The 24,640-nt window shown below is 47.4% G+C and overlaps 1 protein-coding gene across 3 annotated transcripts in view; it reads left to right on the top strand.

Annotated features, from left to right (window-relative positions):
- The window catches only part of tmod2 (tropomodulin 2), a 34,056-nt gene that overhangs the window by 5,562 nt on the left and 3,854 nt on the right, over nucleotides 1-24,640 (top strand). For all 3 annotated transcript variants that reach the window (XM_080493581.1, XM_080493582.1, XM_080493583.1), the window contains exons 2-9: nucleotides 15,612-15,813; nucleotides 17,595-17,751; nucleotides 22,391-22,513; nucleotides 22,869-22,943; nucleotides 23,027-23,157; nucleotides 23,245-23,352; nucleotides 23,465-23,608; nucleotides 24,100-24,244. In XM_080493581.1, coding sequence (XP_080349707.1) covers nucleotides 15,688-15,813; nucleotides 17,595-17,751; nucleotides 22,391-22,513; nucleotides 22,869-22,943; nucleotides 23,027-23,157; nucleotides 23,245-23,352; nucleotides 23,465-23,608; nucleotides 24,100-24,244 — 1,009 coding nt within the window. In that variant the 5' untranslated portion in view covers nucleotides 15,612-15,687. The remainder of the gene's footprint in view (nucleotides 1-15,611; nucleotides 15,814-17,594; nucleotides 17,752-22,390; nucleotides 22,514-22,868; nucleotides 22,944-23,026; nucleotides 23,158-23,244; nucleotides 23,353-23,464; nucleotides 23,609-24,099; nucleotides 24,245-24,640) is intronic.

Genomic DNA, 24,640 nt, shown 5'->3' with positions numbered 1-24,640 from the left:
AGAGGGTAATGACCACGAACGTCCACCAGAGGGAGGTAGACGTCGGCGGTCCGGTGTAATCACCCGATCTGGCCACTAGGTGCGCGTCGGCGCGCGGGGCAGTTGTGATGACTTAATGCAACCACCAGATGGCGGTACGAGCGGTTGCAATTACCCACGCGACTACCAGAGGGCGCCAAACGGCTCGGCGACCCGGCGAGGAAATCGATGTGATTACCCACCCGGTCACCAGAGGCGCTCGGCGTGCTCTGCCTGGGATAGCGTGACGTCACTGAGCTCCGCACGGGCCGTAGCCGTCGGGAGCGCGCCGGATTCCTTGTGGCCGAGAAATCCGAGCCGCAGTGAACTACACACGGTCCCAGGGACGCACTGAAAGGAGGCGCTTGGAGGCAGCGGCGGCCGTACCGTGCGCTGGTTAGTGAACAGGGAAACAGAGGAGAAGAGGAGAGAGAGAGAGGAGAGAGGAGGGGGTGTCTGACTGTGTACACTGACGCGACCGCCTCAGCTTACACGTACAGAGTCCAAAAACGGCTGTTCAGGCAGATATGGACTCTGGGAGCAGAAGCGTGAGCTGAGGATGAGGAGGCTCGCGCGTGCGTGCGATGATTCGCGTGGATGGCCGTCCACGCGTAGACACAAAAGTACTCAGAAACAGGGATCGGCGTCCCAAAGTTACAAGTACCAACAATAAACACACAGCAATAATAATATCACGTTATTCTAATTCCTGCCCAGACTCTAAGCCTTACTTGGTTGGACGAGGGGGAAACGTGCTTCCGTGGCCAGGTGAAATCCGTCGATTTGTGGCCGCGGGCGGTTCTCTGGCGTCCCAGAAAATAGAGACCTGACGTGGACTACGGAGGGGAAACCCGTAGTGTGATCCGAGGGGCGATCAGCAGCTTCTTGCGATGAGGGGGGGAGTGAAGAAGCGATGCTCAGGTCGGTCTGCAGACGAGCGTGCGGTTGCAGCGCGCGCTCGGGGTCCGGATGATGCAAACAAAAAAAAGGAAGAAAAAAAAGAAGGGGAAACCAAAAATAAAGGGAATTCCCGCTTTTCTTGAGCTCGTCCAGCGAGGTGAAGAAAATTCAGGCCCGGTCCAGGTGCGTTAACACGAGGCGCTTTGTCTCCTTACGAAAAGGTGCGTCTGGGTTGACGCGATTTCGTTTTGGAAGAGGCTGGATCTCTTCCCGGGCCTGAATTTATACCGTTATGATGTCTTCCGGGCTCCCCGCGGCGTTGGCCGTGGTTCAGCCAATCCACGCGGGGTTGGCTTGCGCGTCACCGGGCCGGTGACCCGGTGATGACGGGATTTTGGGTCCCCCTGCCGTCGAGCTGCAGTGCCGCAGCTAGAGGAGGGGGGACCCGGGGGCCCCCCAGGGGGGGGTCATGTGATCAATGGCGAATTTTCCAGGGTTGAGCACATGGTTTCTTTGTTCTCAAAGAAACGTGGCTCACCCCCCTCCTCGCCCCCCCCCCCCTTCCTCATGAGGGTGAGTGAACAAAGGATTTTGGCTCCAACATCCCCCCTTTGTTCCGAAGAGTGGGATGCAGGTCACAGTCTTTGGAGCAAACCTGGGCCGAACAATCCATAGAATCTGTGAACGTCCCCATGTCCTGTGAAACATACTGTCCTTCTCTGTCCACCAGTTCACATGTGAGGTTATTTCCTGAGCAGGCTGGGCTAGTCTGGGCAGGCTAAGGCTAGTCTGGGCAGACTTACTATTTCTATTCTAACTATCTAAGCACACATACATTTCATTTCTTAAGGGTCGTCACCAGTGAACATGAAAGAGGTAGGAAAGGGACAGGAGAGTGAGAAATAGGAAGGGAACGGGTGGTTAGGAAAAGGGTTAGTAGGCCGTGCCTTCACCTCTTGGTTGGGTGAGGGCTGGCCTATTGTGTGTTTGTGGATGGGCCCACAAAACGTGGCGAGACCAGGGTCAGGGAATCCAGTCGGGCCTGTAGTTTCTGGATGTACTTGTACATCGCGTACGCCACTACGGCCGTGATGATCCAGCCACTGAGCAACATTCCGAGCGCTGCCATGCTGATGGGATGGTCTTGGTATGGGTGTCCACCTGCCCGCCTAGGGAAAGTGGCTGAGAGCCCTGTGGGCTTTAAATTGAATTTAATCAATTTGGTTCCCTCAGCCAGAAGCTGGCTTTGGAGGGTGGCATCAATTGTGAAATTGTGCCCGACGAATGCATCCATCATCTCAATCTCCACCTCGTGTCGGTCGGCATCGAGATGATGGAGGATTATGTCGTCAATGTGTACTGTAGCCCCTGGTGGGACATTGAGGAATATTGTTTGATTGGGCAGGGTGAGCTTGGTGGCTATATCATGGCGGTCGTAGGACATGGTCGCTTCAGAATGAGGTGTGTTGACGAGCCATCGACTACCTGCTCTCTCTACTCTGGTCTCGGTTCCTTCATCTTTGATGGACAAACTACCTTGACATTTCTGCTCCGGGGCGTCTGCCCTCAGCCCACATAGATAGTTGGTGACATCTCTAATGAAAGGGTTGCTGGGACAGATCCAGTGAATGTCTTTGGTGTTTGTGCACATGCTGAGATTGGGGACCAGGTAGAGTGAGGGGTTGTCGTCGTGGTAGGCGAGTGTGGGTGGCGTTCGGAGGTGTACGTGTGTGTTACCCTCCCAGAATCCCACATTCAATACGGTTTTTAAACGGTACACATTCTGCTTTTCAATGATTGGTAGGTTTAGGATAAATCCTAACTCTAGGTTCTGTGGGTTCACAGAGATCGGAATAGCACTGCCGAGACTATATGCCAGATGTACCTGTGAAGGTTGTACAACAGTGGTGGTAGTGGTCTTGAGAATCTGTTCAACCAGTGTTAGTGGAACTAAGTACGTGGGGATCTTCCCGGTACTGAGGCTACTCACGGAGGAACTGACTTCTCTAAGGAGATCTTGCATAAGATCCCTGACTATTCGCACATACGTTATGTCCTCACTGACGATACTTGACAAGGTTGTTAAGGCATGCAAGGTGTTATTGATTAAAGCAGAATGCAAGTTTACAGTGAGTATGGTTCCCTGAACCGTTTTGGTCAAGCCTTGTAACTGTTCACTCTGTATTAGGAGTCTCTGTTGGATTTCCGGCATTTCTTCTTCGAGTTCCCCGACATGTCTCTGAAGGGCCTTCAGGCTGACCGAGTTGGCTGCGGAGAGGCCAATCGAGAACAGCGAGCCGATGCCTGCATTGCGGCCTTGGAAGTAGGCCACTCGTAGGCGCCTGTAATACTCCTTTGGAGGTTCAGACTTCCGTTGGGTGATCGCGAATGCACCAAACGTTGCCGAAGCAGGGTCATTGTACAATGAATACTCTTCCCGGAGAGCCTGGCAGAGGGTGGAGTACCGGTCTCGGGTGTCTGGCGGCAGGGATTCCATGAAAACATGGACTGTTCTGGACGTTGTTTTCCAGAGAAGCTTTAGCTTCTCCCGCATGGAAGGACGTGCGATGTCGAGGAGGCAGCGTTCAACCTCACGGAGGTAGTCCTCGATACTCGCGTCCTTGTTGCTCGGGTCAAAGCGTTCGATGTCCTTTGCGAGGGATTCGAGCTGGCGGGTCCGGACATCCCACCCCCTCACGGGACTGGGGCCGTCAGAGTCCTCTGACGACAGTTCCCCGTGGACTGCTGTCTGACGCGGGTCGGGGCCGCTAGGGCCATACAAGGGAGGTCTACTGGGGTGTAGAGGCACCCTCCTGGACCCCTGCTCCCGACTGCTAGCGTCGCGTGGGGGCTGCAGATGGGAAGGAGTGGCGGAGTCGTCGAAGCGCCCCGTGCTGCGGCTGCGCGTGGGCTGAAAAGAATCACCATCTAAGCTATATGAGGCGTCATACCTCTGCGTTGTGGCGCATGAGGAGTCGATAGTGCCAGACCTCTCTGGCGAAGCCAGATTACGACGACCCCAATTAGGGTCACGTTGCGCACCTAGGGTGGCAGTGTAAAGCTGGTGTCGGAGATTTTCTTCCCTCTCCATGCCCATCGCGATTAGCGACTGAGCTTCTTCTAGGTTTTCCTTTAACTCCTGGATCTGAGGCTCACTCTCTAGTGTGCACTCATCGACCTTCGTCTCCTTATGAGGAGGCAGAGCCCGTTGCTTCTCGGGCTCTGAAGGCTGATCCTCGTCCTTGGAGGCGTCCAGCTCCTGTCGGAGGCGAGCGTTGTCCTTGGATAGCCTCTGGTTGTCCAGACGCAGCCGATCCGTACGCTCCTCCGCCTCCTTTGACTGTAGCTCTGCTCTACGCTGGTAGAGCAGGCTGATCTGGCCCAGGACGTCCGGCACTGTACGTGCCGGCTTGTCCCCTGGGTTGTTGACAAAACTTACCAGCTCTCGGATCTTTTCTTCGCAAATCTCAACGCTGTAGCGTTCGAGATTTGCTTTCTCCTCCAAGGAGAGACGGACGAGGTGGGACACCACGTCTCGTATGGCCGGCTCAGTTAGCACCGGCGGAGCCTCGGCTCCCTGTGCCCGGGAACCCTTACCCTCCATTGAGTGGTTGAGATTTACGCCCGAAGTCAACAACGTTAGCTGTGGTTAACGGCAAATTAGCTTTGCTACTGCACAGGTAACGGCTGTACCTGTGTCTTACAAACCTCTCGGTTTCGTTAATTGCTCGAGCTGCACCCTATCCAAGTTAGTCAGATGCGTCTAACACCTTGGCGAGCAATATTGTTAGTGTCTATTAATCGTAGTCAGAAATCTTAACACAGCGTGTTAATCATGCGTAGAATGCAGGGAAAGCAAGGCACTAACCACTTCACAACTGATTTCACACCACAAGTGACTTTGTTCGACAGTGCTGAAAAAGTGTATCTTGAAAACCAATTCTGGGAGAATAAAGTTAACGGCTACACCTTAAGTGAACGATTCAGGATTATTTTGTGCAGTTATTCGTAACAATGCTGGTTTACAACAGCCTCACACGGGGCACCATTATGTTGGGGTCAGCGTGTGATCAGAATATGCAAATTACCCTAGTGGTAGGCTACCGGAAGGTTCTACCCTGTCAGAGGTAATTTACATATAAACGAATCGCCAAACAGAAGTAAATTGTTATTTACGGGTTGACAATTACTGATCACTAGCGGTAGGCCACCAAAGTAATGGATTACTGGAGTAATAGATTACTAAGGTAATGTACCAAGTGTAAGTTATGCAAAGCTATAAAGGTTGATTGGAGTAAATAGTCAGTTATCGGCCAACAGCTTTGAGCTAAAAAGGGTCGCCTGACGGGAGGAACCTCCACGGGGTCCAATCGCGAAGGCGGTCCACCAGTGGCACGACCGGTCAACAGGCGTGACGGGTCACTCCTTTGTTGACAACTGCGGGTCAGTGGCGTGACCTACCGAAGCGCCTGTGGACCCACAGGAGGCGACTCGCTGGAGTAACCGGGGAAAAGCTCAAGCTGCGAAGGCGTCACAAATGGCTATTGACCTATCAATGAACAACGGTACTTGATTACGAGTGATGATTAAATTACGGAGAGCAACCTATGATTCAAGTTATCAATGAAACAAACCTGCGATTTGTAAGTCAATAACTGAGGGGAGGCTGAATTACTTCGGTGGAGTGGACCACCGAAGGTGATCTGCAAGTAATTTAGAATGGATTGTTAATCAAACAAGTTTGGTTATTTATCTAATAACAATCGGGAGTAATCAATGAGGAGTTGGAATTAATTAAGTAAAGTCGGGGTTTACTAATTAAATACAATGAGTTATTTGAATGAGCTAAACCATTGAAATTGAATTAAATGCAGTTAGGATTATTAATTGGATAAACTTGCGCTTTATGAATTAATAATACTGGATAATTGGATGCTGAGATGCACGAAAACCACTTAAAAATGATTAAAAGCACTCTTGAGTATTAATTGAATAAATTGACTAATTTATTAATTAATAAAGCATACAAATTATCTATCTGCAACAAAAATAAATGAACAATAGCTTAGAGACAATTCAAGTTGTGATTAGGTTAACTGGGTAACAGATCAATCAATAATAGTGCGGGTAATTAACCACAGAAAATGCGATGAAACACTTAAAATTATTTAAAAGCAATGCGGGTTATTCCCGTGGAAAACCTGCATTCATTCGCCAACGCCTCCTAGGTGTGTTAAATTACCCAAAGCGTTAAAATCATTGAAATTGATTTAAACCATTCAAACTATTAATCAATTGAATATTACCGTTACTTAATCAAAGTCGGGGCACCAGCTGAAGTTAGGGTCTTAAACGAAACATCAGTCTTAAAAAAGAAAGTTCAATTAAAATGTTTAAATTATTATTTCTGATTGAAATGATAATCGCAATTTAACTGAAGCAGGAAAGGAAGGCTGTAAATCCGAGCACTGACTGTTACAACCAGCAGTTGTCGCTGAAAAGCACACAAAAACCACCAAGAATCGTTCAATTCAACTATTAAGTGTTTATTAACAAACGTCTATTCCTAAATCATCAATCTATGAATCACATCTAATCAATAAACATCAAGCAAGATCTCATAAAACAACACAATACAAAACAAAGCCAGCTAATAAAGTGTGTGTGTGTGTGTGTGTTCGAGTGTGGGGGAGCGATGTGTGTGAGTGGGTGTGTGTGTGTTCGAGTGTGGGGAGCGATGTGTGTGTGTGTGTGTGCGGGTTTGTGGAGCGAAAGGGGCGTGACTTGGTGAGAGGGTAATGACCACGAACGTCCACCAGAGGGAGGTAGACGTCGGCGGTCCGGTGTAATCACCCGATCTGGCCACTAGGTGCGCGTCGGCGCGCGGGGCAGTTGTGATGACTTAATGCAACCACCAGATGGCGGTACGAGCGGTTGCAATTACCCACGCGACTACCAGAGGGCGCCAAACGGCTCGGCGACCCGGCGAGGAAATCGATGTGATTACCCACCCGGTCACCAGAGGCGCTCGGCGTGCTCTGCCTGGGATAGCGTGACGTCACTGAGCTCCGCACGGGCCGTAGCCGTCGGGAGCGCGCCGGATTCCTTGTGGCCGAGAAATCCGAGCCGCAGTGAACTACACACGGTCCCAGGGACGCACTGAAAGGAGGCGCTTGGAGGCAGCGGCGGCCGTACCGTGCGCTGGTTAGTGAACAGGGAAACAGAGGAGAAGAGGAGAGAGAGAGAGGAGAGAGGAGGGGGTGTCTGACTGTGTACACTGACGCGACCGCCTCAGCTTACACGTACAGAGTCCAAAAACGGCTGTTCAGGCAGATATGGACTCTGGGAGCAGAAGCGTGAGCTGAGGATGAGGAGGCTCGCGCGTGCGTGCGATGATTCGCGTGGATGGCCGTCCACGCGTAGACACAAAAGTACTCAGAAACAGGGATCGGCGTCCCAAAGTTACAAGTACCAACAATAAACACACAGCAATAATAATATCACGTTATTCTAATTCCTGCCCAGACTCTAAGCCTTACTTGGTTGGACGAGGGGGAAACGTGCTTCCGTGGCCAGGTGAAATCCGTCGATTTGTGGCCGCGGGCGGTTCTCTGGCGTCCCAGAAAATAGAGACCTGACGTGGACTACGGAGGGGAAACCCGTAGTGTGATCCGAGGGGCGATCAGCAGCTTCTTGCGATGAGGGGGGGAGTGAAGAAGCGATGCTCAGGTCGGTCTGCAGACGAGCGTGCGGTTGCAGCGCGCGCTCGGGGTCCGGATGATGCAAACAAAAAAAAGGAAGAAAAAAAAGAAGGGGAAACCAAAAATAAAGGGAATTCCCGCTTTTCTTGAGCTCGTCCAGCGAGGTGAAGAAAATTCAGGCCCGGTCCAGGTGCGTTAACACGAGGCGCTTTGTCTCCTTACGAAAAGGTGCGTCTGGGTTGACGCGATTTCGTTTTGGAAGAGGCTGGATCTCTTCCCGGGCCTGAATTTATACCGTTATGATGTCTTCCGGGCTCCCCGCGGCGTTGGCCGTGGTTCAGCCAATCCACGCGGGGTTGGCTTGCGCGTCACCGGGCCGGTGACCCGGTGATGACGGGATTTTGGGTCCCCCTGCCGTCGAGCTGCAGTGCCGCAGCTAGAGGAGGGGGGACCCGGGGGCCCCCCAGGGGGGGGTCATGTGATCAATGGCGAATTTTCCAGGGTTGAGCACATGGTTTCTTTGTTCTCAAAGAAACGTGGCTCACCCCCCTCCTCGCCCCCCCCCCCCTTCCTCATGAGGGTGAGTGAACAAAGGATTTTGGCTCCAACATCCCCCCTTTGTTCCGAAGAGTGGGATGCAGGTCACAGTCTTTGGAGCAAACCTGGGCCGAACAATCCATAGAATCTGTGAACGTCCCCATGTCCTGTGAAACATACTGTCCTTCTCTGTCCACCAGTTCACATGTGAGGTTATTTCCTGAGCAGGCTGGGCTAGTCTGGGCAGGCTAAGGCTAGTCTGGGCAGACTTACTATTTCTATTCTAACTATCTAAGCACACATACATTTCATTTCTTAAGGGTCGTCACCAGTGAACATGAAAGAGGTAGGAAAGGGACAGGAGAGTGAGAAATAGGAAGGGAACGGGTGGTTAGGAAAAGGGTTAGTAGGCCGTGCCTTCACCTCTTGGTTGGGTGAGGGCTGGCCTATTGTGTGTTTGTGGATGGGCCCACAAAACGTGGCGAGACCAGGGTCAGGGAATCCAGTCGGGCCTGTAGTTTCTGGATGTACTTGTACATCGCGTACGCCACTACGGCCGTGATGATCCAGCCACTGAGCAACATTCCGAGCGCTGCCATGCTGATGGGATGGTCTTGGTATGGGTGTCCACCTGCCCGCCTAGGGAAAGTGGCTGAGAGCCCTGTGGGCTTTAAATTGAATTTAATCAATTTGGTTCCCTCAGCCAGAAGCTGGCTTTGGAGGGTGGCATCAATTGTGAAATTGTGCCCGACGAATGCATCCATCATCTCAATCTCCACCTCGTGTCGGTCGGCATCGAGATGATGGAGGATTATGTCGTCAATGTGTACTGTAGCCCCTGGTGGGACATTGAGGAATATTGTTTGATTGGGCAGGGTGAGCTTGGTGGCTATATCATGGCGGTCGTAGGACATGGTCGCTTCAGAATGAGGTGTGTTGACGAGCCATCGACTACCTGCTCTCTCTACTCTGGTCTCGGTTCCTTCATCTTTGATGGACAAACTACCTTGACATTTCTGCTCCGGGGCGTCTGCCCTCAGCCCACATAGATAGTTGGTGACATCTCTAATGAAAGGGTTGCTGGGACAGATCCAGTGAATGTCTTTGGTGTTTGTGCACATGCTGAGATTGGGGACCAGGTAGAGTGAGGGGTTGTCGTCGTGGTAGGCGAGTGTGGGTGGCGTTCGGAGGTGTACGTGTGTGTTACCCTCCCAGAATCCCACATTCAATACGGTTTTTAAACGGTACACATTCTGCTTTTCAATGATTGGTAGGTTTAGGATAAATCCTAACTCTAGGTTCTGTGGGTTCACAGAGATCGGAATAGCACTGCCGAGACTATATGCCAGATGTACCTGTGAAGGTTGTACAACAGTGGTGGTAGTGGTCTTGAGAATCTGTTCAACCAGTGTTAGTGGAACTAAGTACGTGGGGATCTTCCCGGTACTGAGGCTACTCACGGAGGAACTGACTTCTCTAAGGAGATCTTGCATAAGATCCCTGACTATTCGCACATACGTTATGTCCTCACTGACGATACTTGACAAGGTTGTTAAGGCATGCAAGGTGTTATTGATTAAAGCAGAATGCAAGTTTACAGTGAGTATGGTTCCCTGAACCGTTTTGGTCAAGCCTTGTAACTGTTCACTCTGTATTAGGAGTCTCTGTTGGATTTCCGGCATTTCTTCTTCGAGTTCCCCGACATGTCTCTGAAGGGCCTTCAGGCTGACCGAGTTGGCTGCGGAGAGGCCAATCGAGAACAGCGAGCCGATGCCTGCATTGCGGCCTTGGAAGTAGGCCACTCGTAGGCGCCTGTAATACTCCTTTGGAGGTTCAGACTTCCGTTGGGTGATCGCGAATGCACCAAACGTTGCCGAAGCAGGGTCATTGTACAATGAATACTCTTCCCGGAGAGCCTGGCAGAGGGTGGAGTACCGGTCTCGGGTGTCTGGCGGCAGGGATTCCATGAAAACATGGACTGTTCTGGACGTTGTTTTCCAGAGAAGCTTTAGCTTCTCCCGCATGGAAGGACGTGCGATGTCGAGGAGGCAGCGTTCAACCTCACGGAGGTAGTCCTCGATACTCGCGTCCTTGTTGCTCGGGTCAAAGCGTTCGATGTCCTTTGCGAGGGATTCGAGCTGGCGGGTCCGGACATCCCACCCCCTCACGGGACTGGGGCCGTCAGAGTCCTCTGACGACAGTTCCCCGTGGACTGCTGTCTGACGCGGGTCGGGGCCGCTAGGGCCATACAAGGGAGGTCTACTGGGGTGTAGAGGCACCCTCCTGGACCCCTGCTCCCGACTGCTAGCGTCGCGTGGGGGCTGCAGATGGGAAGGAGTGGCGGAGTCGTCGAAGCGCCCCGTGCTGCGGCTGCGCGTGGGCTGAAAAGAATCACCATCTAAGCTATATGAGGCGTCATACCTCTGCGTTGTGGCGCATGAGGAGTCGATAGTGCCAGACCTCTCTGGCGAAGCCAGATTACGACGACCCCAATTAGGGTCACGTTGCGCACCTAGGGTGGCAGTGTAAAGCTGGTGTCGGAGATTTTCTTCCCTCTCCATGCCCATCGCGATTAGCGACTGAGCTTCTTCTAGGTTTTCCTTTAACTCCTGGATCTGAGGCTCACTCTCTAGTGTGCACTCATCGACCTTCGTCTCCTTATGAGGAGGCAGAGCCCGTTGCTTCTCGGGCTCTGAAGGCTGATCCTCGTCCTTGGAGGCGTCCAGCTCCTGTCGGAGGCGAGCGTTGTCCTTGGATAGCCTCTGGTTGTCCAGACGCAGCCGATCCGTACGCTCCTCCGCCTCCTTTGACTGTAGCTCTGCTCTACGCTGGTAGAGCAGGCTGATCTGGCCCAGGACGTCCGGCACTGTACGTGCCGGCTTGTCCCCTGGGTTGTTGACAAAACTTACCAGCTCTCGGATCTTTTCTTCGCAAATCTCAACGCTGTAGCGTTCGAGATTTGCTTTCTCCTCCAAGGAGAGACGGACGAGGTGGGACACCACGTCTCGTATGGCCGGCTCAGTTAGCACCGGCGGAGCCTCGGCTCCCTGTGCCCGGGAACTCTTACCCTCCATTGAGTGGTTGAGATTTACGCCCGAAGTCAACAACGTTAGCTGTGGTTAACGGCAAATTAGCTTTGCTACTGCACAGGTAACGGCTGTACCTGTGTCTTACAAACCTCTCGGTTTCGTTAATTGCTCGAGCTGCACCCTATCCAAGTTAGTCAGATGCGTCTAACACCTTGGCGAGCAATATTGTTAGTGTCTATTAATCGTAGTCAGAAATCTTAACACAGCGTGTTAATCATGCGTAGAATGCAGGGAAAGCAAGGCACTAACCACTTCACAACTGATTTCACACCACAAGTGACTTTGTTCGACAGTGCTGAAAAAGTGTATCTTGAAAACCAATTCTGGGAGAATAAAGTTAACGGCTACACCTTAAGTGAACGATTCAGGATTATTTTGTGCAGTTATTCGTAACAATGCTGGTTTACAACAGCCTCACACGGGGCACCATTATGTTGGGGTCAGCGTGTGATCAGAATATGCAAATTACCCTAGTGGTAGGCTACCGGAAGGTTCTACCCTGTCAGAGGTAATTTACATATAAACGAATCGCCAAACAGAAGTAAATTGTTATTTACGGGTTGACAATTACTGATCACTAGCGGTAGGCCACCAAAGTAATGGATTACTGGAGTAATAGATTACTAAGGTAATGTACCAAGTGTAAGTTATGCAAAGCTATAAAGGTTGATTGGAGTAAATAGTCAGTTATCGGCCAACAGCTTTGAGCTAAAAAGGGTCGCCTGACGGGAGGAACCTCCACGGGGTCCAATCGCGAAGGCGGTCCACCAGTGGCACGACCGGTCAACAGGCGTGACGGGTCACTCCTTTGTTGACAACTGCGGGTCAGTGGCGTGACCTACCGAAGCGCCTGTGGACCCACAGGAGGCGACTCGCTGGAGTAACCGGGGAAAAGCTCAAGCTGCGAAGGCGTCACAAATGGCTATTGACCTATCAATGAACAACGGTACTTGATTACGAGTGATGATTAAATTACGGAGAGCAACCTATGATTCAAGTTATCAATGAAACAAACCTGCGATTTGTAAGTCAATAACTGAGGGGAGGCTGAATTACTTCGGTGGAGTGGACCACCGAAGGTGATCTGCAAGTAATTTAGAATGGATTGTTAATCAAACAAGTTTGGTTATTTATCTAATAACAATCGGGAGTAATCAATGAGGAGTTGGAATTAATTAAGTAAAGTCGGGGTTTACTAATTAAATACAATGAGTTATTTGAATGAGCTAAACCATTGAAATTGAATTAAATGCAGTTAGGATTATTAATTGGATAAACTTGCGCTTTATGAATTAATAATACTGGATAATTGGATGCTGAGATGCACGAAAACCACTTAAAAATGATTAAAAGCACTCTTGAGTATTAATTGAATAAATTGACTAATTTATTAATTAATAAAGCATACAAATTATCTATCTGCAACAAAAATAAATGAACAATAGCTTAGAGACAATTCAAGTTGTGATTAGGTTAACTGGGTAACAGATCAATCAATAATAGTGCGGGTAATTAACCACAGAAAATGCGATGAAACACTTAAAATTATTTAAAAGCAATGCGGGTTATTCCCGTGGAAAACCTGCATTCATTCGCCAACGCCTCCTAGGTGTGTTAAATTACCCAAAGCGTTAAAATCATTGAAATTGATTTAAACCATTCAAACTATTAATCAATTGAATATTACCGTTACTTAATCAAAGTCGGGGCACCAGCTGAAGTTAGGGTCTTAAACGAAACATCAGTCTTAAAAAAGAAAGTTCAATTAAAATGTTTAAATTATTATTTCTGATTGAAATGATAATCGCAATTTAACTGAAGCAGGAAAGGAAGGCTGTAAATCCGAGCACTGACTGTTACAACCAGCAGTTGTCGCTGAAAAGCACACAAAAACCACCAAGAATCGTTCAATTCAACTATTAAGTGTTTATTAACAAACGTCTATTCCTAAATCATCAATCTATGAATCACATCTAATCAATAAACATCAAGCAAGATCTCATAAAACAACACAATACAAAACAAAGCCAGCTAATAAAGTGTGTGTGTGTGTGTGTGTTCGAGTGTGGGGGAGCGATGTGTGTGAGTGGGTGTGTGTGTGTTCGAGTGTGGGGAGCGATGTGTGTGTGTGTGTGTGCGGGTTTGTGGAGCGAAAGGGGCGTGACTTGGTGAGAGGGTAATGACCACGAACGTCCACCAGAGGGAGGTAGACGTCGGCGGTCCGGTGTAATCACCCGATCTGGCCACTAGGTGCGCGTCGGCGCGCGGGGCAGTTGTGATGACTTAATGCAACCACCAGATGGCGGTACGAGCGGTTGCAATTACCCACGCGACTACCAGAGGGCGCCAAACGGCTCGGCGACCCGGCGAGGAAATCGATGTGATTACCCACCCGGTCACCAGAGGCGCTCGGCGTGCTCTGCCTGGGATAGCGTGACGTCACTGAGCTCCGCACGGGCCGTAGCCGTCGGGAGCGCGCCGGATTCCTTGTGGCCGAGAAATCCGAGCCGCAGTGAACTACACACGGTCCCAGGGACGCACTGAAAGGAGGCGCTTGGAGGCAGCGGCGGCCGTACCGTGCGCTGGTTAGTGAACAGGGAAACAGAGGAGAAGAGGAGAGAGAGAGAGGAGAGAGGAGGGGGTGTCTGACTGTGTACACTGACGCGACCGCCTCAGCTTACACGTACAGAGTCCAAAAACGGCTGTTCAGGCAGATATGGACTCTGGGAGCAGAAGCGTGAGCTGAGGATGAGGAGGCTCGCGCGTGCGTGCGATGATTCGCGTGGATGGCCGTCCACGCGTAGACACAAAAGTACTCAGAAACAGGGATCGGCGTCCCAAAGTTACAAGTACCAACAATAAACACACAGCAATAATAATATCACGTTATTCTAATTCCTGCCCAGACTCTAAGCCTTACTTGGTTGGACGAGGGGGAAACGTGCTTCCGTGGCCAGGTGAAATCCGTCGATTTGTGGCCGCGGGCGGTTCTCTGGCGTCCCAGAAAATAGAGACCTGACGTGGACTACGGAGGGGAAACCCGTAGTGTGATCCGAGGGGCGATCAGCAGCTTCTTGCGATGAGGGGGGGAGTGAAGAAGCGATGCTCAGGTCGGTCTGCAGACGAGCGTGCGGTTGCAGCGCGCGCTCGGGGTCCGGATGATGCAAACAAAAAAAAGGAAGAAAAAAAAGAAGGGGAAACCAAAAATAAAGGGAATTCCCGCTTTTCTTGAGCTCGTCCAGCGAGGTGAAGAAAATTCAGGCCCGGTCCAGGTGCGTTAACACGAGGCGCTTTGTCTCCTTACGAAAAGGTGCGTCTGGGTTGACGCGATTTCGTTTTGGAAGAGGCTGGATCTCTTCCCGGGCCTGAATTTATACCGTTATGATGTCTTCCGGGCTCCCCGCGGCGTTGGCCGTGGTTCAGCCAATCCACGCGGGGTTGGCTTGCGCGTCACCGGGCCGGTGACCCGGTGATGACGGGATTTTGGGTCCCCCTGCCGTCGAGCTGCAGTGCCGCAGCTAGAGGAGGGGGGACCCGGGGGCCCCCCAGGGGGGGGTCATGTGATCAATGGCGAATTTTCCAGGGTTGAGCACATGGTTTCTTTGTTCTCAAAGAAACGTGGCTCACCCCCCTCCTCGCCCCCCCCCCCTTCCTCATGAGGGTGAGTGAACAAAGGATTTTGGCTCCAACACTCCGTCACTGGTAAACAAGAAAATACAGTCATTGATTCCAAGTCTTGAAAAAACTCACTTTAAATTATTTTCGGGAAAGAAACTGTTTGGCTGTGATGTGAGACATTCATACTTTACAAATTACAGTGCATGCACAACCGGGTGTGCATGAGTGGTTTTGAGAAAGACCATCTGTGGAGTCCTGCGGGGAATGTGGAAACGATGAGGTCACTTGGTGTTCGGACTGTGGCGTGGGAGAAGGAACTGACGACTGAGGGCTCTGCGTTTTGTTTGACAGGATACAAACTCGGCTCCTGACACTTTCACTTGTGTGTAATTTATTTAGTCCTAAGTATTTTGCTATTCCCAGTCTTTCAGTCTCAAAATAAAATATCCATGTTGAAGTGATCGTTTAGCTTCTTCCCTTTAGGTGATGGTGTTTTTCAAACTTGCAGATTTGGCGTGCACAAAGGCTTGTTTTATGGGAGAGGTCAGATGGTTTGAGGTCTGAGAAAGTTCTTTCTTTGTTTCAGCTGTGTGCTGATTGCATCATGACATAGCCTTATTATACAACCCAGCTGTGATCAACCATTGTAACACAAGCATCTTATAGCCAGTGTGTACAAGAACATTTCATTGTTCTGTTGAGATTCTCTCAGCCTCGACCTAAATCTGTTTTCCTTCTCTGTTTCCAGGAAGCATCTCTCCGGTCCGCAGCAGTGTGGCTGTGGTCTGCTCTTCAGCGTTGCTTAGCGAACTATAGCCAGCACCATGGCGTTGCCATTCAAGAAGGATTTGGAAAAGTATAAGGATGTGGATGAAGATGAAATCCTCAACAAGCTGTCTGCCGAGGAGCTCAAACAGCTGGAGTCGGCCCTCGAGGAGATGGACCCCGAGGTGAGCAGTCATGAGGGTTGGAGGAGCTCCAGGGCTCTTTGGGGAGAGGAAGTAGCAACGGGAGTCATTGAAAAATGCCCAGTTTCATTAGTTAATGAAGACTTTGTCCATCCTGAAAAAAACAAAACATTTTATTATATTTTTGCATTCTAAGGCCAAATTAGTTCCCAGAGTTTTGCTTATAGTTTGCAATAATTTGACATGGAAAATAAGTTGCAGGGAATTGAAGCTTCTGTGTGAAAGCTTATTATTTTTGTGCACTTGGAAAGGATATTTCTGAAGGTAAATGTACAAGTCAATACAGCCTTATTAATGGAAAAACCTAAAGAAAAACCAATGTGATTTTAAAAGTACTTAAAAGGCAACCAAATTTTTTGAACGAGCGTTGCAATGAACACATTTAGTTTTTTAATGTTTAAAGATTAAATGTTTCTCCTGGTGGCTCATGAGATTGAAAGTCTGTCCCTCAGAATTAACATGTTGTCACCACATCTGAGGATAACTGTTTTCTCCTGTCGTGTGGGACAGCTATTGTAGGATTGGTCAGAAATTTCACTGAAAAGTGAACATGCCACTTAGGCTCACCCACTCAAAAGGAGTACGGAGTACGTAATGTCTTTGGCTACAACTAACTTTGTTCTTGATCATGCCACTTCGAGAAAATATAAAATGTGTTTGAAAAAAGTTAAACAATTGATCTTTTCTTTGCTTTATCATCAGCATCTGAATATTCTGCAACTAATTGTTTCAATTAAGGGAGTCAGACTGCCTGAGACACTCACATTCACAACATTTCATCTAATTCTGTTTGTTACCGTTCGGTTGTAAGTCTCAATTAAAAGTAGACATGGTTGACTTAGATTTTGCTCTTCAAGAGTGAGGCAACATTTTCCTTTATCGCAAGTAGAACTGTACTCGTCTCTTAAAAAAACAAAAAACAATCAAGCAAACAATTGTCTCTCATTTCCACGCAGTTAAACTTGTCTCACTAAAGCTGATGTTTCATTTTCCTCTGTGCTGAACCAACTATCGGCAGACTGTTTGGGAGGAGAGCTGATTGTACAGCACAATGTGATATCTGAACTAACTCCCAGTTCCTCTATACTGGTTGAGATGAATCACACTGTCCACAGGAAACCACTGGCAGCAGTGGGAACGTATTAATTTCTGGATCCCAAGTCAGTCAATAAACTATGGAAAACTTTGTGTGTTTACCAATAACCCCCCTTCGGTTTCAATTGCTTTTGCATTCACAAGCAAGCACAACAATTTCCCAATTTCCACAAGGCCTTGTTCCACTCTGCCAACGTGTCACTCAGCTACAGCAAAAGGCTCATAAGTGGATGCTTTGTTTCATTGGTCTTGAAAGTCATGCATCATGTTAAACTGGTCCACTTCGTGTTTCCTTCCTGCTAAGAAAAGCCGTCATTCACCTTCAGTTTCCCAAGAAGCTCAAACACCTACATCTGCAACTACTACACAAACCTGGATGCATAAAGGATTAACTGACAGCGTAGCTTGCAGAGCAACCTCTCGCAGCATTCATTTTCTCCAGCTGCTGCATAATTATATAGAAAGCTTTTAAAGGGGTCAACTTAAAGACATTTTAAACCAGCATGATGAAAGAAACCTCACAGAGATGTTGTGAGCCAGTTTGGTAGCGCAGTGAACACCTTATCTCTGCATGCAGTGACATTAAACACCTCCACATTTTATTTGCCTTTAGTTTGTGAATGTGGGAGTTTTATCTCTTTGTGACTCCTCATGTCTGGTCTCCCCAGAACGCTCTTCTCCCAGCGGGTTTACGCCAGAAAGACCACACGATTAAAGCAGCCACGGGACCGTTTGACAGGGACGGTCTGCTCAAGTACCTGGAGAAGGAAGCCATGGAGTACAAGGACAGAGAGGATTTCGTGCCATTCACTGGGGAGAAAAAAGGTCTGTTTGTTTTTTTTGCATACCATATAAAAGACGAGAAAATATCCATATATTCCAACTTGAATCTTCCTCAATGTTTAATATCATTCGTTGACCTAAAAGCAGAATTGGGACACACTGGGAGACCTCTATTAACTTAAGCCTAAAGGATTACAAATAAAGCACATCCTCAAAGAGGAATCTTTTATATAGCCCGCTCCTCACCCACCACCACCACCACATTCAAATGAGCAGAGACGATATTAACGTTGGTTTGGGACATTGGTGTTATGCATTTTACTTGAATTCAAACTATTTACAAAAGATGCAATAGACATGCTTTATACCTGAAATCATCCCAACATAACAGTTCCTATATTGATGTATGTTTATTGTGACATAAGAAACTGATGCAATCATCAGTCAGTGCTGTATTTAGCTGCCATGGACTTTCTGTATGTGCACAGCAGTGCACATACATCAGTGATTACTGTTCTGCTGTCTTTGTCGGTTATTATTAATCATGCTTGCTCTTATGCAACACAGCGGTGTGGGGGAGTTGTGGTTGTACCAGCGAATGTGAGGAAGGATGCATGTTTAAGGATCGAAGGCCATGAAAACTCAGTTTTTATTCATGTTAGTCGATTAGAATGTTATTGAGTTCAGAGTCTAGTGCGATGAGTAAATATTTGACGGCCAAGCTTAAGCTTTAGTTGTTTGCGGAAGAGTTATGCAAATCTGAGCTTAACACGTTATTTGAATGGAAGTGATGTCACAGCTGCTTTGTTTTGCTCATTGATTGAAATCGGTCAGTGGATGTCCTTGTGGCGAACTTCTTGAAGAGCAAGTTGAAATGCCATAAAAAAAAAAACTAATAGCTAACCAAATTTTTGTAATCACGCATTAAACGGCAGTCGTTCTTATACAGGAGGAATAAAAAGAGACACTAATGTGTGCAGTATCAACAGTCTAGTGAAAGAGGATTGTGATGATGATGTGATTGAATTTTAAAGGTGGGTGGGGCAGAAAAGGGGCAATAGCAGTCGTATTATTCTTAAAAAGAAAATCCTTCTCCAGCGGAAGAGATTCCTCATGTTGAGATCTCCAGAGATTTCTGGAAGTGGAGAGGAAATATAGACTTGACATCGTCCTCTGACCTGTGTGTGTGTGTGTGTGTGTGTGTGTGTGTGTGTGTGTGTGTGTGTGTGTGTGTGTGTGTGTGTGTGTGTGTGTGTGTGTGTGTGTGTGTGTGTGTGTGTGTGTGTGTGTGTGTGTGTGTGTGTGTGTGTGTGTGTGTGTGTGTGTGTGTGTGTGTGTGTGTGTGTGTGTGTGTGTGTGTGTGTGTGTGTGTGTGTGTGTGCGATGACAATGTGGAAAACTCACATCACTGTGGTGGTTCTGTGGAATGTAGCTGCTTCTCTTCCTCTTGTTATACTCACCCCCTGCTGATAGACAATGTGGTCATGAGTATTTGTGTCTCCTGCCTCAATAACTCTCCTAATTCCCGAGAAAAACCGCCTGCTTAAATGCTGTAGCAACTATTGGAGCCTTTAAGCCAATTAAATTCATTGCATTGGATCGGTCTCTCTTATTGAGCCTCAACAATCCTTTTTTACTTTTCATTCCTTGTTTGTCCTGGATTCCCCTCTGTGTTAATCCACAACCTTAACATAAAGTTGCATTTTGTGACTCAACATTCAGTAGAGTGAACCTTGAGTGTTTGAGCAAAACAAGACTATATGGAGGCCTTCAGGACTCAGTGTTGTTTCATTTTACAGGAGATGAAAAAACTGTTTTGTTTTGGGGGTTTTTCGAATTGCATTCATAGCTCATACGTTTGCCTTGTGGGGTTTATGGATCTAATTACCTTACTCAAATGATTGTGCATGGCTGCTTTGAATTCTCCGCACAAGATGGAACAATCGTGTTATTCACAGAACGACTGCTTCATCACGTCATATCGTTTATTCCTCTCATTACCTCACCAAGTTATTTGGTGTGATCTGGTAATGAGGTACACCAACAGGTTTGAGTTATTTTGAAGAGAAACAAGCAAAAGTTTATTGTAAATACTAATAACTGCGTACTTGGCAGTATCGTGTGATTGGGTCACATTTTACCATCAGTAAAGTGTCTGAAATATTTGAAAAACACTCAAAAGATCAGTCAATAAACCGTGTAAAACCTTGGGTACTGGCAAAACAAACAAAAACTGTCAGTTTCATTCGCCATTACTTTCAAAAGCAAGCTCAGCAATTTGTCTAAATTTCCACGAGGCCTGTTTGCCTCTGCCAGTTTTCGCTCCATCATAAATGGATGGATTGTTTCATTCATCTTGGAAGCCATGCATCACGTTAAACCGGTTCACCCCATGTTTCCTTCCTGTCAAGAAAAGACATCATTCATCTTATTTCATAAGAAACTCAAACACCTATAACTGGCCCTGTCAGCGACTACACAAAGCTCAAACAGTGGAGCTGCCTCCCACTGAAGTGTGCGAGCAGGTCCGCCATGTTCCCATGCAGTTAGCCATTATTATTGTTTTGGCTTGCTGGTTTTAGGTTCCGCCTCTTTAAATGTTGTTGCTGCAGTTTCCTGGATTCGGGCTGCATGAAGAATGTTTAGTGTTCCAATAATGATATGATTTGTGATAATTGCAAACAGTTATGCAGATGGCATTCATTTCTTTGTGCTTTGACATTTATTTTTCCACTACTCTTTGTCTTGCCCCTTAATTACACTTTCATACGTAGTGACCTCAGCTGTATTCGCCATCAAGTAGTAGGGATCTGCCTGATTGGCCAAATATGTTGACAGTTTCAATTAATTGAAATGTGACATTTTTTGTATTTCAGGCAGTATTTTGCGATATGCATGTATTCCTGTTACAAGAAATCTGGATGAACAGTTATCATTCATAGTCCTTTAATGGATCATGTTACTTGAGTGTTTTGTATGCTCAACTGACTGTCTCAGCAGTTTTTCAGGTTTGTAGCCTGATGTGATCCTCAGCCTCGTTCCTCAGCTCGTTCTCCCATCCTTTCAGACGGCTTAGACTCTGCTGCAGAGGGACTGGCACAGGATGCAGCCTGATGACTGTATTTACTGTTTACTGGCTTTCAGGAAGTGCCAGGGCCTCCACAAGGGGCCAGTTTGAATCATTTGAGAGGCTTGACTGACTTTTAAGGGCGGGTGAAGGAGGGAGGGCCTGATCTTGGGGTGTTTTGTTGAAGGGGAACGGCATAAAAGAAAGCAGCTCATGGCACCCACTGGATGGTTTCTCTGTCTAGTACAAGTGTTGTTTGCCTCAGCAGTGTAGTTTCGATTAGACTCCAGGCATTGTTACCTAGCTTCCTTTACACTTTTTGTTTCTTCCCCCCCGATAAGCGACTATGGCAGGACACCAGCATTCAGTCATGGACTGCGTTCAGCTTGTTTGAGCTGTTGATGGTTGGTTGCTGTGGTGTAAAAAGACGGGGGGGGGTTGTCCTCGTTTACCTCGCTCTATTCTGGCTCTCTGTCATTTATCCCCATAAATTGAATTAACCTATTTTTTTATGCATTGTTGTACAAAAAAATGCATTTCAGACTGCTATAGACCTTTATAGTAGGAAGGTAATCTGGTGATAAAATATATGTTACACAGCTCAGGAGTTAAATGCAACATATGATGTGACCCTATTCACAATTATTTCAATAAACTAATCAATATTTCTCGTTTCACTGAGTGTTGCACCAGCTGGAGCAAATCTTAGTGGTGGAAATGCAGCGTACATCCTGGAAGGAGTCACTAGTCCGTCACAGGGTCAACACATCCAAGTGTTTTTTTGCAGACATTTTAATTCATGCAATAATCTAACATAGTGAGCGGGGCAGAGCCCCTGCTGAAATGAGCACAGACTCTACACTTGAAGGCCTTAAAGCCTGTATTCAACTTGGGGTTTTCTCACTCTGAGGTAAGACCCCTAATAACAGTACCAGTTTGTGCAACAAGCAAGAAAACTGCCTGCTTTTATAAATATCTTGAAAGTACTTCCTGCTTTCTACCTTTTGCAGTGTTGTAATCTACCCTTTCATAGAAAAAGTCACTGAGACAGGAAATTTGTTATTTGTCATCACATTAGACAAACAACGGTTGAATATGAAAATTGTTGATCCAATGTACACGTAGAAAAAAAGAAAAATCACTCGTTTCTGTCAATTTATATTCTGTGGGCTAATGTACCATCATTGAGTGCATTGATTGTTTTCTTCCACACCCACTAGTGTCAAACATACGAGAAAATATAAGCTCTAAATATTCTTTTTAGTTTCACAGCTCAGTGTGTGGAGCCACCCCAGTTTAGGAAAAACAAAATTTTACTTGGAGCTCTCATTGTCCTGTGACTGAATGAGCAAGTAAGTGGTTGCAGGAGACTAGAGTCACATTAACAACTGGGCTTTTGTGTCAAAATCGGTTACGTAACATCTCGTAAGACATTCCCCATCCTTGTTTAAACCTGCTTCTTCTCTTTACTGGCTGTTGTTTATTGCCTGATTGTTTTCATGTAATAAAAAATAACACGTTTTATTGTACACAATACATTCGAAAATCTCAAAGACATAAAAGCAGATCTACAATTTAACGAAAATGTGACTGAAATGTCTCTTACTCTTCTAGGTAAGGCATTTGTTCCTAAGGAGAAAGCAATAGAAACACGCCAGGAAGAAGTCACGACCCTTGATCCAGAACTAGAGGAGGCTTTGTCCAGCGCCACAGACACAGAACTTTGCGACCTAGCAGGTGAGAATGAATACACATGATTGAGCGTCTTTGTTAGGAGGCTCTAAAAGCATGTGCCGCTCTAACACAGGCTCCTTTCACTCCCCCTGGTTTTCTTATGGTTCTTTCTTTCTTTCTTTCTGTGTGTTGACGAGTGAAAAAGGCTCATTGAGTAAAGTCACATTACTTGTTTGCCTTGTTTTCTTTACTTGATTACCTTCATGTGTCATAGATTGCCTTATAATCCTTTTACGACATATATGTGACACGTCACAAGGTTTAAACGTCCTGGTGAAAATATGAGGCTAAATCAGCCTCCGCTGATATTCATGATGACTTCACCACAGCGCCCGAGTCTGATTTGATTTGTTTGCAGCGATCCTGGGTGTTCACACACTGGTGACCAGTACTCAGACATACGATGGAACTGGAAGTAAAGAATCCTACAACAGTGAGTATAACAAGGATTTTGTCTTTTTTTTTTTTTTTTGCTTTTGAAACCAAAGAAAAACTACCTTGACGTGTCTTTTACAGATGTGGTCAAAGGGGAGAAAATGAACCCGGTGTTCGACGAGCCTCCCAATCCCACTAATGTAGAAGAAACTCTGCAGAGGATAAAAAGCAACGACGGCTCCTTAACGGAAGTGAACCTCAACAACATCAAGGTACACAGAAGCACAAGCTTTCTGATTGTGAGTGAGCGTCTCCTTCATTGTTCTCGGACCAACGCCAATGTGCCTCTTGTTCCTCAGAACATTCCTATTCCCACGCTGAAGGACTTCGCCAAAGCCATGGAGAAGAACACGCACGTGAAGAAGTTCAGCCTGGCGGCGACACGGAGCAACGACCCCATCGCTGTGGTGAGAGAACGAGAGAGAGAGAGGGAGCTACTTGTGGGCTTTTAAAAGCTCCGTTGGCTTGTGAAACGTCCACATTTACGCCGCCGGGGCTCTTCGTTCCCTCTTCCTGCAGGCATTCAGTGACATGCTGCGAGAAAACAAGACGTTGAGAAGTTTAAACTTGGAGTCCAACTTTATCACTGGTGCCGGAGTTCAAGCTCTGACCGACGCGCTGCGGGACAATGACACGCTGACAGAAATCAAAATAGACAACCAGGTACGTTTCCACCGTGATGCTCAGCTTTAGAACCTTTATGGTAATTTTTTTGTGTTGCAGCTAAACAATCCTATACAATTACTAAAGTACAATCATTTGAAGTGTATAAATATGTGAAAATCTTAAACATATTATTATGTCTGTCAGACTTTTATTTCCCCACTGAGACTGGAAATCTATACAAGGAATAAGCTGAGGATACATTAGAATGTGTCTAAAAATACATGCAGTCGGAAAACGTCTCAATTAAACTGACTTCTGTGCAGTCGAAAGTAGAAACAAGAGAAAATGCCAACTAACTCAAACCGCTGCAGAGTCAAACGTACTGGAAGTTGAGCCGATTTCTCTTTTTGTTCCCAGTCGTGAAGAAAAAGGAAAACCTAATATTTGTGAAGGAATTTTTACTGCCATAGAGGAAAGAGTTTGTGACTCCAGTGGGCAGATCCTGACACGTGCATGTGTGTATATGTGTGTGTGTGTGTGTGTTTCAGAGACAGCAGCTGGGAACGACTGTAGAGATGGACATAGCGAAGATGTTGGAGGAGAGCAACAGTATAGTGAAGTTTGGCTACCACTTCACCCAACAAGGGCCCCGGTCCAGAGCCGCTGCAGCCATCACCAAGAACAATGATCTGGGTATGACACACACACACACACACACACACACACACACACACACACACACACACACACACACACACACACACACACACACACACACACACACACACACACACACACACACACACACACACACACACACACACACACACACACACACACACACTCTCTGGGTGAGTTGTTTCAAGTCACATTACCTTCCAAATGGTGTCTGTCCTCGTGGGAGTGCCGTGACGTAAACCTCCCAAACAGATGTTGAGTTCCTCACTCCACAGGACGTCGGTCCACAGTGACGACCTCTGCTCTCTCTTTTAGCCCCGCCTCCCGTCGGAGCCGCGGTAGCTCAGGTCTGGTGCATGTGGTGTGTCAGTGCATCAACGATAACAGGGATTCCTCTCACGGTGTTTGACT

Source organism: Lipophrys pholis (assembly GCF_963383615.2).
Source record: "Lipophrys pholis genome assembly, chromosome: 2".
Classification (NCBI taxonomy): Eukaryota; Metazoa; Chordata; class Actinopteri; order Blenniiformes; family Blenniidae; genus Lipophrys; species Lipophrys pholis.
This window is presented reverse-complemented; position numbering and strand designations above follow the sequence as displayed.